The sequence below is a fragment of the Kwoniella pini genome, chromosome 5, assembly GCF_000512605.2.
Source record: "Kwoniella pini CBS 10737 chromosome 5, complete sequence".
Taxonomy (NCBI): Eukaryota; Fungi; Basidiomycota; class Tremellomycetes; order Tremellales; family Cryptococcaceae; genus Kwoniella; species Kwoniella pini.
Genome location: NC_091720.1, coordinates 1,784,447 through 1,797,818, shown reverse-complemented (window position 1 = coordinate 1,797,818; position 13,372 = coordinate 1,784,447). Strand labels below are relative to the sequence as shown.

Here is a 13,372-nt window from a genome sequence, read left to right as displayed (position 1 = left end):
CTTGACGGCCCGGCACAATACAGTATGCGCATTTTGTCGGACCGTACGCCGGAAGCAAGTTAAATCTCATGCTGTTCCCATGCAGAAAAATAGCCAATAATTGTTTGAGATGCATGAAATGATAACCAATATGCGATGATGCATCATATCTTGCTTATCAAGTATAACCAACAATCATATTTTCATAGCCAATTCGTTGAATATTAGAACAGATTAACCAAGAGTTTTGAATGAGATTATCATAACGTAAAAATTAACGGATCTTTCGTTCCGGATTGAATATTCGGGAGTTGATTTAAAGATATCCACCTGACGTCTTCTCACCCTCAGAAGAAGTCTTGGTTATATCTTCTTATACTTATTTTACATCTTCTTCATTCTCTGCTACTTTTTTCAAAAATTAGTTGCTCCTTGTTGAATTGCTCGCTTACGCTTTTGCACCCGACTTATCTTACTACGGTACATCATCATGTCAGACTCTTTTGAAATTCCTTCTTTCGTTGAAACTGTCCTTGTCACAGGTGCAGGAGGTGAGTATATCTTCCTTTTCAATATCCAACATAAGTTACATTCTTGGCTTGCGGGCTTGTTTGAATGGGTCCTTTGAATAATTCAACCCTAATGTAACTATCATAAATGATTTAACTGATGATGTAACTTATGTTTAATAGGTTTCGTTGGTCAAAAACTTGTAATTCAATTATTAAAATTATATCCAAATATTAAAATAATCGCTACCGATATTATTGAACCTCCAAATCATGGAGTTACCGATTCTTCAAAACTTAAAACTATTAAAGCTGATTTAGGTAAACCTAATGAGTTAGCTGGAATATTTGAAGGTGAAAAAATTGGTGGTTTCTTTGCTTTACAGTGAATTTTTAATTTTTTTTATATCTCTAATACTATCTGTTCATTTCGTAAAAATCAAATTACAAATTACCGAAAAAAAAAAAAAAAAAAAAAAAAAAAGGAAACTTGTTTAATGCTGATGAACTTTTTTTTTTTTAAGTGGTATAATGTCAGGTGGATCAGAAATAAATTTTGAATTAGGTTATTCAGTAAATATTGATTCACATAGAAAATTACTTGAAGCAGCACATAAACATTCTGAAAAATATTTTTCTTCTTCAAATTTAAATGAATTTAAACCAATTTATGTATTCGCTTCTTCTTTAGCAGTTTATGGAGCTGTAACTCCTCAATCAATTGTTAATCCAAAAACTAAACCGGTTATTCCTGAAAGTAGTTATGGTGTTCAAAAACATGTTGTTGAAATGATAGTTTATGATTATGGTAGAAAAGGTGAGTTTAAATAAATACCTTCTCTATTTTTTTGAAATGATTAATATTTGGAATCAAGCGTAAAGGTATTGGGGAGAATAAAAGAAAGAAAAAAAAGAAAAAAGCTGATTTCAAAAATTAAATATTTAAAAAATTAGGATATCTTGATACAAGAACAGTTAGATTAGTTACAGTAACAGTTAGACCTGGAGCTCCTTCTTCTGCAGCATCTTCATATATTTCAGGAATGATTAGAGAACCTTTACAAGGTAAAGAATCAATTTGTCCAATTGCAAATTCAATTGAAGATAATTCTTTAGATTATTATTTAACTTGGGTAGGATCAACTAAAAATGTTGTTAAAAATATTATACATGCTTTTAAAATAAAACAAAATGATTTAATTAAAATTAGTCAAGAAAGAATTATTAATTTACCTGGAATTCAAATTACACCTAGACAAATTTTAAATGCTTTGTAAGTTTTTTTTTAGTTTTTTTTTTTTTAAAAAAAAAATCAAAATTTAATTTTAATTTTAATTAAATTAAATAAAATCAATAGGGTAAAATATGGTGGTGAAGATAAACTTAAATTAATCAAATTTGATAAAGATCCAAAAGTAATTGCTATTTGTGATACATGGGCAGGTGCATTCGATAATACAGATGCCTTAAAATTAGGTTTCTCAATAGATGATGAGAAAACAGGATATGAACAAGCTGTACAAGATTTCATTCAAGAGGAATTAGGTGGTAAGATTGCTTAAACCCATTTATGCTAGCTGTCTAGCTTTTCTTGTATTTCACCTTTTAGCTTGTATGTCAAATGCTCTGTTTTATGCGATATCTTCGACAATGATAGAGTTCATGATCACAACAGTGTGAAGCGATAAGAATAACGTCGCACCAACGGTATACTAGGGCTAAAGAATGCAATCCATAATAATTAGTTGAAACATATATGTAAATCTATTGACTAAAACCTAACGCTGACAAAAGCATAAAAATTGGGGGTATAAATCTATATTTTGGGGTATCAATAACCTGAGATACAAGGTCTATGATATGATATTGTCCATCTAGGCCAGATCCAACATCTATCTAATTGATCTACTCGTCATCATCTGTATCTGGTTCTCTCTCACCACCATAAGATAACCAATCGAGCTTTCTCTTGGCTCTTCGCTCAGCTTGAGCTTTAAGTTCATTTCTTGTCATCTAATTACCGTGAATCAATCAGTAAATACAATTATATCTGAAAACGTGACAGAGTTGGTCTCAGGCACAAACTCACCTTCTTCTTCTTTTTCTTCTTAAGCATAAGTTTAGCTACACCATCTGCGATCTCCTCAGTTCCTGATGGAGCCGCACTTCCACTTGGAGTAGCTGTACCAGGTGTTTCGGTGCCGGGAGTGGCGGTTCCAGGTGTACCAGGAACGGTTCTTGGGGTACCAGCTTTCGATGCGACTCTTGAAGATGGAGCCGAAGGGTTATCAAAGGCATCTTCTACAATGGCGACTTTTCCTTTGTGGGTCAATTCTCCATTATCGACATGCCATATTTCAGGACAAAGTGCTGAGACGAATTCTTGAGAATGCGAGATAATGCAAACTGCTCCTCCCCATTCTTTGATTGCAACAGCCAGACCTCCAAGAGCTTCTCTATCTAAGAAATTGGTAGGTTCGTCCAAGAACAAACATTGAGGTCTATTTTACATGAATTCCGTCAGCATCGACACCTCATTCATCGGCGAGAATGTGCGAATACTGTTGCACGCCAGCCTGTCACTCACCTGTTGAACATGGAAGCAGCGATAACGACCTTGACTTTTTGACCACCAGACAACCCACTCATCTCGTTGTATTGGGCAATATCACCATCTAAACCGACAGCTTCAAGTACTTCTCGCACAGCAGAAGCAGCAGTATCTCTTTGACCAGCACCTTCCCTGGAAGATTCCATGTCATCGAATTGACCCAACAATTTTTGGAAACCATGTTCGATCAAGAAGTCTCTAGACAACCAAGCATTATGTTTATGAGTCATTCCCTTGAATTTTACTTCATATTGGAAAGTCTTCTTGAGCTTTTGTCTACCCAAGATCATCTCAATCTTTCTCAAAGATCCATCTTTTCCTTCGATTGATCTGTCCATCATTTCTCTATCCTCATCAGTCAAGACTCGAGTGGCCTTCTCCATCATTTCCCTATCATGACCATCTTGGTATCTCCATTGGATATATTGGACCGCAGTTTTGTCCAAATGTAAGTTGATGTGGTGGAAAGCGTGTTGAGCAACGTAACCTACTCGCAGAGCTGGATGCTTGTGGACCGCACCTTCTTGAGGAACAGTTTCACCGGTCAAGAGCTTGATTAAAGTAGATTTACCGGCACCGTTGGGCCCAACAATACCAACTCGCGAGGAGAGTGATAAGGAACAAGATACGTTCTTAAGCGAAGGGCGCGGCGCACCAGGGTAGGTGAAAGTACAACCGGCAAGTTTCATGATAGCTCGGGTGTTGGATCGAACACCCATCAAAGAACCAGGAGGCGGGAAAGAGAACCTGAGGTGAATGAGCCCTGTTAGAAAAATCCGCCCGACAAGCAAGAATATTTGAGTACTCACTTGATCGAAGTGGCAGCAAGAGTGTAATAGGATTTGGCAGATGGTACTTTCTCCACAAATTTGGAAAGGTTACCAGGGTAGTATGCAAGTTTTTTCTCCTCGTAGTGGATCTGATGTGGTTCAACATTAAGCGCGACTCGGATAAAATGTGGCAGGATAATTAAGACTCACGATATCGGTACAAACGTTATCTAAGAAACCTGAATCGTGCGAGACGATCATGCAAGTAACTTCGTGTAAGCTACAAACGTAATCCTCAAGCCAAGCAACAGTTTGAACATCCAAATGATTGGTAGGTTCGTCCCTGAAGTCAGGTGGGTCTCAGTCGTCATCCCATAATTGTGCTGAACAATGCAAACTCACAATAACAAGATGTCCGCACCGATCAACATGGCTCTAGCTAATTCCAATTTCATCTTCCAACCACCAGACAGAGATGCTACTGGATCTCTTTGTTTTTCGTCTGAGAAGCCCACAGATAAAAGCATCGCTGAGATCTCTTCTCTAGTCTTCTTGGCGAGTTTGGGATCAGCTGAGATGAAGTCTAAGATGGCAGCTGAGCCATCTTCACCTTGAAGAGCATGTTCGACCATGATGGTCCGAAGTTCATCCTGAGGTGGGAAACCCTCGACCTGTTTAATGACAACCCTAATTAGCTGTTGTCGCTGTCATAGAGGCTGAATCCAAAACTCACCTTGCCGTCTCGGATAGCCTTCATCAAAGTAGATTTACCAGCACCATTTCCAGCGCAAATACCATATCTTCTACCTCTTCTCAATTTCAAGTTTGTGTGATTCAATAAAAGCAGACCTCCATAAGCTAAGGAGAACTGGATATCACAAAGCAATTGCCCTTCTGATCCATCATCTTCTTCAGCGGGAGCGTATTTAGCTTTGTCGATATCCATAAACGCCTTCCTAATGGCTGTAGTAGCATCCGAGCCTTGCTCAGCGCCTAAGAGCAATTTCATGAATGAACCCAATCCTTTGGTTTCCCAGATTGATGCGTCCCATCTTCTGAGATCTACAAGATCAGCAACAACGTTGGCTTGATATTCGATAGCATGAGCAAGGACAGGTGCTTGAGGCATAGAAGAGGAAAGTGGTAAAGAGGGATGTGACGGTAGACCGTCTACATCTAAGTGAGGAGCCATAATAGTCAACGCTTCAGTAACGGCCAAAATGATATCTCTAGGTGGAAGAGGAGTAGCGTTTGCGGAAGCACCTGCACCGATAAGGATGTCAAGGGCAGTTTGAGCGAAAGCTCTGATTTCAGGGAAGGCAGCGCCTTTAGCTAATTGTTCCACACCGCCGAACAATGGACCAAGGTATCTCGCAGCGACTGTAGGATCTCTGACCAACTTGACCAGATTTCCAATGACGATACATGTCATTCGTTGTGTGTCGGTTGATCGTTCTTTCAAAGCTCGAGAAAGAAGGGGTACCATAACGGCAAGAGTTGGTGCGTTGACTTCGGCTACGAATGTAGTTGATGAAAGACCTTTGATGGTTCCAGGTACGGCTGCTGGTGAAGCCATGGCGGAGACTAGGAGGTTGATGTGTTTGAGGACATCTGGGTTAGGGAGAATACTACATAAGGTGGCAGCAGCTTTTTGGGCAGCAGCAGATACCTGGGAGCACATAAGTCAGCACATTAATGTTCGCCATCAGAAGAGACAAGGGAGAACTACTCACTTCGGTCTTAGTGTCGTGCATGGCATGCTCGATGTAAGGGATAACATGACCTAGTTCTTGTGCTACATAATCGTCCGCACCAGGTTTAACCAAACCTTCGATAGCTTTTAAAGCTGCGACCTTTGATCTCCAACCTTTTGATTCTTCTAAAGCTTTACATAGAGTATCTAATACTAATCGAGAGCCTTCAGGTGAAGTAGCTTTGATAAGAGCAGTCATAGCTGAATTGACGGCACTTCTGACTGGTTGGCCTTTATCCATTGATAAATTCAATAAAGCGGGAATGAGGGGTAGGAATACGCCTTCAATACCTGTACCTAAACTTTTACATATCCTTTCGACCAAGACAGGAGCAGATTCCCTTTCGTAGTTTGACTTGGAAGATGCCCATACCAAGACTACGTCGAGGATTTTTCCATCTTGAATAGCATTCAAAGTTCTAGGTGATTTCTTCAATGATAAAGCGATAGCGTCAGCTGCTGCTTTGGCCTCGACATTTGAGCCTGCTTTGGCGAGGTTGACATAAAGGTCGGAAAGGGGGGAGAAGGGGAGAGGGGTGAGAGATGGGGCAGCTACGGGTGACATGATGAATTACTATTTTTGTGGTTGGCTGGATGTAGATGAGTGGTGAGTGATAAGAGGCAAAAAAACCTGGCCGCGTGTGGCTAGGTCAAAGAAAGTGGTATGAGTTTTTCTTGCTTAGCTGCAAGGTGGAGGGAGGGGATATGCTCTGGTCTAAGCTCTATAATAAAGAGACAAAGCCGGCTTTGATATGAAGGATGAGGAGAGGAGAAAAGAGGTATAAAGGAGATGAAGAATAATATTATTTTGAGAGGCGACTGAATCTGAATAAGGTTGAAAAAATGATTCAGGGTAAAATAAACAAAAAATGATGACAAACACACGTGGCTTGGTAAATGGCATTAATATAAGTAATCTAGCATGCTATATGATATTATAAAGTAGTATAGAGTATAGATACCATGTTCAGTTGGCAATGCTTATACACGGGAAGTGATCCTTGTAGGAGGCATACTACCTCCTGTGTCTCTCAATCCATCTTCCATTCGCATCATTGCTCTTTCTTCCCGATCTATCGTAGCTTGATCAAGTTCCGTTACCGGTTCATCTTGATCCACTGTTTCTGCTTGAATCCCATTGTCCAGATTACCTTTCTCATTGGCTGGAGTTTCAGCTTCATTCGTGTTTGTATTTGTAGCATATGTTCTCTCCAGACTATACGATTTGGTACATAAGGTGATCTGCATTAAAAGCAGATACATCAGTGCCATTTACTAATGCAATTAAAACAAAGAAAGTTGAATCCACTTACAGCAAGTGCAGTACATGATAACGCACATCCGATAATCCAGCAAACCTACATTGATCACAATTAGCCTTATTTCACTTTTCAAATTAATCAAATCTATCACTCACTCTCATGGAATCGGCGAAAGCATTGAGTACGGAATTCCTGAGTTCCCCTTCGGGAAGATCATGTAAAGCATGATATCCCTGAGTACCTGTTGGTACCGTGAAAACTGTACCATATCCTTCAATTTTAGAAAATCTCGATCGAAGCCCAGTATTGAATACTGCGGTGAAGATCGCAAGACCTACGTTGATATATGTAAGCTTTACCCAATGCGGATTAAACAAATCAAAAGTTACCTATGCAAGCGCCAATACTTCTTGTCAAAGTCCAAGCTGCAGTACTGGCAGCCATATCTTTTCCAGGCATAGAAGCTTGAATGACTAACATTGGAGTAGAAATTGCCAAACCAATACCAGCAGCCACAATAACTTGTATGCCCTCTTGAGTAGCGTACGGTACATCATATGTTAATAAAGCATACCACAGTCCATAACCCAATGCGGAGATGGAAAATCCTGTCCAAATCAAAGGTCGAACTATATGTAGTCGAGTCGAAATCTCTCCGGCTAGATGAAAATGGAAGCTCATCAGATTCAAGGCAAATGTGGTACAAGCAGAAGAAAACGCAAAGTCAACTTACCCAAAATACTGAATACAATTAAACCTAAGCAGAATGGTATAAAGTCTACACCCGATTTCAATGATGTTGCACCACCTACACCTTGGAAAAATTGTGGTAGCAGGAAAGTAGCAGGTAAGAACATGAGTGAAAGGAAGAATGAACCAAATGTGAAGAACAACGGTGTTCGAGTTCTGAGTAATCGCTATGATATAGTGAAGTTATCAACGGTCTGTATGTACGAATCGACTGCTCTGCGATACTGGGCAGACTTACAGCAGGAATAATAGCATTTTTCTTTGTAGTAACACAATGAGCTACAGTCAATGCCGTAGTTATGACCCCTCCTATTATCACACCATATGCAGATTTTGAATCAAATCCTGCGTCTGCGGCGTTGGAGAAACCAACTACTATTAATGCTGAAGCTGCCATGATAAGTACCCTGCAAGGTTTGTCAACGAACGCAGTCAAGATGCGCACACTTCGAAAATTTGATTCAACGACTTACAGTCCAACAAAATCAAATGAACGCCTTAATTCCGCTACATCTCCCCGTTTAGTTCGTTTCAAATTTAAGAAGAAAAATATTAATATCAAAGCGATAGCGCATATTGGAATATTAATATCTGTCCCATTGAGATTAACGCAGATTCTTACTCTCGATTTGTATCCACTTACAGAAACACCAACGCCTATTCACTTTGATATTAGCTTACTACCTTCTACATGTATTGGAATCTACTGACCAACTTGCTTTCGTGGTCAACAACCCACCTAATACCGGACCCAACGTACCCGCTACACCCCAGATTGCAGCCATATATCCTTGATAAGATCCTCGTTTTTCAAGAGGCACAACATCAGCTAAGGGGATTTAAAGAATTGTCGTTCAGTCAACCGTCTGCTAAGTAGTTTAGAAGCAGATTTTTTGTATTCTAACTTACAAACTACAATCAATGATAAACTGACTACGGATCCACCTCCTAATCCCGCAAATGCTCTGGCAATAATTAACCTATTTTAAGAATTCACTTAATTAATAATGATTGAGGTTCACTCAGACACACCTGAAGTATACGTGTCGAGATTTGAGCTAGTTTAAATATAAACTTACCAAGTAGCACTTTTAGCTGCACCGCATAAAGCAGAAAAAATTAACAAGAAAAAAACAGCCATATATAAAGCAGGTTTACGACCAATTATATCTGTTAATCTACCATTTACTGGACTCATCAATATTTGACTTAATAAGTATGATGTCCCAATCCATGAGTACTGTGATGGAGTAGTATCAAATTCTGCTGCTATTGTAGGTAAGGCAGTCGATACGATCTAAACTTGCAAAGTTAATAATGTTAAATGTTCTTTGCGGGAAAGCAGATCGAAAGATTTACAGATTGATCTAAAGCTGCTATAAATCCAACCAAACCTACGCTATTAGAATGACAACCATAATTAGAGTATATCATTTATGAAAAGACCCATCAATCGTCTGACTCACGTAGGCATAACGATCCATAAATTATTCTTCGGAATCTCAATTTCCTGTTCTTCCGCTCTCCAATCTCCATGTGTATGCTTGACATTCTTGTTATCATCGCCCTTTTCTACCATATCTTTAGCAGATACTTCATTTTGAGGTAAAGCCCTCTCTACATCGTTGTTCGTCCCATTCTTATTTGCCATTTTGTTGATCGAATTTCGAATGGTCTACACGACTCATGCCAGGCAGTCTTTTCTTTCGCTTCTTCTCAAGTCAAAGAATGTGAAAACACCAATCAATGATGTAAAAAAGGATTCGAGTAAATCTCGCTTCATTCCACTTAAGATTTCATATAAAATTCTATTACACAGTAAAAGTCTGGCATCATGCCTTACAACAGGAAGAAAATCCCATTTGCATCGGTCTAATCCGAATCACTCTTCAACAAGCACAACCGTAAAGATCTCAAAGGGAATTTAAACTTTTATTCGGCCTATTCCAGTTCCGATATCCCTACTAACATTTGATCGGCGCCGGGAACCCTATGATGGCAAAGTGGAGGCCCAATCGTGAGTCATATGTCAGAAAGGCAACCTTTTCAAGCCATACATGCAACAGAAGTGGAGGTTTTGAAGGAGGACCTGGGTGATCGAGCGTGCAACTACTCTGACATTTGAAAAGCGATGTAAAGACTGAAAAACGGTATGTTATATCGAGGGCGACGGAGAAATCGCAGGCCCGAGGCGAGGTATAGATTTGCTTATCACTTAGGAGAAAAAAAGACTGGTAACTTGATGTAAGGAAGTATAACCTGATGAAGACCACTAGACCGTTGACCCTGTCCGTGAATAGATGAAAAACCGATCCGAACTATCTCACCGTGGATCCAACTTATCACGAAGAAGTCGAAGAAAATAGCTACATGTATTTACGCTACATCAGTGTATTAAAGAATAAATATCGTATATACTATTTTATCGTAAACGTCACATTCACATCCTTTGCACGCTGTTCAGAGCAATCTGGAAACACGCTCGCTCAAAGGACCTCCCATCGCTGCACACCCATACTGACAAGTCGAACAAAAAGTTCTTCCCTTCTACCAACACGTGTGAGGTGGATGGTAGTACCTTCATCTTTCTCACTTCCAACGTGTTCAGCGATCTGTTGACTTCGAGGTTTGAATCTGATTGTCATCCCTAATCCTTCTATTTCCGCACCAGATGCCCAGCCGAGAGCCATTCGAGGCATAGAGACGTGACTCTATATCAGCGATGATGGTCAGTTTTCTTATCATGGTCTGCGACAGTCTGATTGACAGATCAAGGCAAAATTCCGATAATAATCCGCGCAGACTCACCTTTTTTATCTCTACTATATCGTCGACGGGCCAGACGAAATGTTCACTTTTTCCTGAGATAGGAACAAAAGAGATCCTTGGTTCTTTGAGGATATCATTTCTGTTCTCCAAAATTATATGTCCAGAAGTCTTATCGAGTTTACATGGGTATGCTAGATTAGATTCCAAAAATCAACATTCATGCCCAAGAAGTCCGAGTTTGCTCGTTTAGATTGGCTAGAGGTACTACTGTCAAGCTGAAACGTTCACTCACAATGAGGCGTCCCATCATCCTTGATATGTCCCTTGAAGAACAACTTATCCACCTTGGAACCGATCTTTTCGCCAGTCGTTAGGTCGGTCTCACCGCGATCAATAGCCTCATTACGTGCCTGTTTTTTACTACCGTCCACGGCAACATCACCATGGAAAGCAGCCATCTTCTTCCCGACACCTTTGAACGCTTCGAGTATATGAGATTTGGTCTTGTGTTTGGCTTTTGTAGTCGCTTCCGTAAGCCCACCCTTCTCTTCTGCCTCCATCAGCTCGGCATCATCGTCCGCTGTGACTGTAGCGGGTGTTGTGTCTTTGATCGCTTCCTGTGAAGCGAGAATATGTCAGCTTTCAGTCCCAGCGCAAACCACCGTAAAACGACTAACCTTGGGTGTACCTGCGAGAGGTGGGGGACTGGTTATGTGACACAAATCAGCTCAATTAGATAATCTGCGAGTTGAACTTTGGATCCTACTCACGGTGGTCTGGGTAGGGGAGCATTGAGCGCTTCAGCGACACGTAGTATGTGGAGAGTCAATTGAGCATCGGTCGGTACACCAGACAAGATTGAGCTGTTGACATAGAAAGATTAATTAGCTCTCGAATCATCCGCACTGATCCTGCCATGGCATGCAGAGCTCCCCGGTACCTACTTTCGAATATCAACAAGTTCCTCCCAATTCGGTGGCAGGTAGTTGATCAATTCCTTTCCAGCTCTGATCAGAAGTGGCTGGCCCCAGAAGCCAACGCCGAAGAAAAAGGTCGCGGACCTAGCGAATATCCAAGGCGGGACGAAAGTGAACAAAAACATGATGGGGACCAGGAAAGCACCCGCAATCTTGTATCGAGCATAGGAATCGGGATACGGCACAGGAGGCGATAAAGCACTAATAATGTCTACCATCAGTATGAATATTTTGATGTGTATAGATGGAGACTCACTTGGTCAATCTTTCTATGGTATCCGCAAAGGCTCCAAGGCCTTCTTCTGTAGCTTTAGTCATCTTCGAGACCATCTCATCTCTCTTTCGCTTAGCTTCTCTCTGAGCCAACTTCTTCTTCTCCTTCTCGTTCAACGGTTTATCAGGCGTGACAGTCTCTCCGCCTACAACAACAGTACCAGATTCTAGACCTTGGGATTGGCCTTTACCTTGTTTTGAACGGGTTACACCAGGCTGACCGGGTGGGACATCGTCATCGGGTTCAGAATCTGATGAAGTTGAACTTTCGCTTGCACGTTTCTTTTCGCCAACTGTAGAATTACCAGCTTCTTTACCTTTCTTTCGCCCGTCCTGTATCGTAAAAATGACACCATCAGCTTCAAGCTTGCCGCTTCTCGAAATGATTAATAAGGCCAGAGTAAGCTTACAAAGAGTAATCTGGTTGTGTAGGCTTGCAGGATACTGGTAGCTTCGAAAGCTTGTTCCTCAGCTTGTTCAGCTTTACTCCGATGAACCGTCTTCCCATCTACATTACCCAGGATACTCTCATCTCCTTTTTGATTGGTGGGATCGGTTGCACTTGGTGGAGTGAACGGAGCGGGAGGTACTGGAGGGAAGAACCATCTTCTGCAATCTGGAAAACACACTATCGCGATGAAGAACGAAACTACACCCGCTATGGTATAACCGAATATCCAACAAGTAAAGTATGCTGTGCAGAATGAACCTGTTCTCCATCTTTCTTGAGGAGACCATGACATCATCCTTTGGACTTCTCTTATACCCATCACTGTAGATGGCCCGACAGCTGCGAATACTCTTTCAAGGTTCGATCGAAGTACTTCGGAATGAGAGGGAAGATTTGGTAAAGTAGAATTCCGAAGATCAGGTTCTTTCGATGGAAGATGGTGTGCTGGGTGAAGTACATGTGTGATTTGCTGTAAATTTGATCCGATTTAGTTGATAGCTAAAATAATTGATGCGATCGCGAAAGGAAAAATGAACGTACCGTGTCGAAACGTCTTAACATCGCCCAGAGCCTATCATCCTCTAACCCAGCAACAACGGTTCCTTTCGGTTTCTCACCTTTCAATTCTCTGGCTTCCGCCTTAGTCTTCTCAACTTCTCTGTGAATAACAGCGGGATGTTCATTTTGAATAGCCTCCTTCTGCTCTTCGGGATGAGTAGCTGGATTGGTAGGCAGAGCCGTAGGAGCAGATTCTGAAGATGGGACGTTTGGGTCGATAGATGCAGTCGGAGCTTGAGATTGACCTACATTAGCCGCTGGAGCAGTCGTGCCCCTCGATGGATCAGATGAATGAGTCTCGGTTGATGGGACGGATGGTACAGCTGCTTGATGAGGTTGCTCATGTAGTACTTGCTGTGCTGCGGGGTGATCGGTGTTTCCTGAATCTACCACTGGTCCGGCAATTGATTGTCTTGCGGCGCTGTGATCGTTCGCGGCGTTGGCATTGACAGGGATATTGCTAGGCGGTACCACTCTTGCTTCGTTGGCAGGGGGCACAGGTGTATTTACGGTTGTTGTGACTGATTGTGTAACTGGCACAGATTCCGTAGTTACCGGAATACGGCTCTGGGCGCTTGATCCACTAGTCGACTGTGAGATGGGTGCTCCCAAGTCCATATTGGTGATGTACAGAGCGGTTCTAGATCAGATGTGTCAATCGATCTTGTATGCACAATAAGGTAGTTGTGATGGTTATATATAAATTGGAT

The 13,372-nt window shown here is 41.2% G+C and overlaps 4 protein-coding genes across 4 annotated transcripts; 1 reads left to right on the top strand and 3 right to left on the bottom strand.

Annotated features, from left to right (window-relative positions):
• Window positions 1-469: 469 nt before the first annotated feature.
• I206_104441 (uncharacterized protein) lies at window positions 470-2,050 on the top strand (the record flags this gene model as incomplete). Its single annotated transcript, XM_019155718.1, has 5 exons — window positions 470-530; window positions 672-873; window positions 1,013-1,305; window positions 1,443-1,761; window positions 1,846-2,050. 5 exons carry the CDS (start codon window positions 470-472, stop codon window positions 2,048-2,050), a joined length of 1,080 nt encoding a protein of 359 aa, XP_019010676.1.
• A 343-nt stretch (window positions 2,051-2,393) lies between these two features.
• Window positions 2,394-6,187, bottom strand: I206_104440 (uncharacterized protein; the record flags this gene model as incomplete). The annotated part of the gene is made up of 8 exons (XM_019155719.1): window positions 2,394-2,501; window positions 2,578-2,989; window positions 3,076-3,846; window positions 3,909-4,018; window positions 4,080-4,212; window positions 4,272-4,540; window positions 4,603-5,538; window positions 5,603-6,187. The coding sequence occupies 8 exons, from the start codon at window positions 6,185-6,187 to the stop codon at window positions 2,394-2,396; spliced, it is 3,324 nt and encodes a 1,107-aa protein (XP_019010677.1).
• Window positions 6,188-6,603: 416 nt separating this feature from the next.
• On the bottom strand, window positions 6,604-9,285 carry I206_104439 (uncharacterized protein; the record flags this gene model as incomplete). The annotated part of the gene is made up of 13 exons (XM_019155720.1): window positions 6,604-6,864; window positions 6,936-6,980; window positions 7,040-7,218; window positions 7,274-7,543; window positions 7,618-7,801; window positions 7,873-8,041; window positions 8,108-8,225; window positions 8,278-8,291; window positions 8,346-8,463; window positions 8,544-8,614; window positions 8,714-8,931; window positions 8,994-9,033; window positions 9,101-9,285. The coding sequence occupies 13 exons, from the start codon at window positions 9,283-9,285 to the stop codon at window positions 6,604-6,606; spliced, it is 1,872 nt and encodes a 623-aa protein (XP_019010678.1).
• An 835-nt stretch (window positions 9,286-10,120) lies between these two features.
• On the bottom strand, window positions 10,121-13,280 carry I206_104438 (uncharacterized protein; the record flags this gene model as incomplete). The annotated part of the gene is made up of 9 exons (XM_019155721.1): window positions 10,121-10,345; window positions 10,443-10,594; window positions 10,696-11,020; window positions 11,081-11,108; window positions 11,174-11,266; window positions 11,348-11,581; window positions 11,637-11,986; window positions 12,064-12,573; window positions 12,645-13,280. 9 exons carry the CDS (start codon window positions 13,278-13,280, stop codon window positions 10,121-10,123), a joined length of 2,553 nt encoding a protein of 850 aa, XP_019010679.1.
• Between the last annotated feature and the right edge of the window lie 92 nt (window positions 13,281-13,372).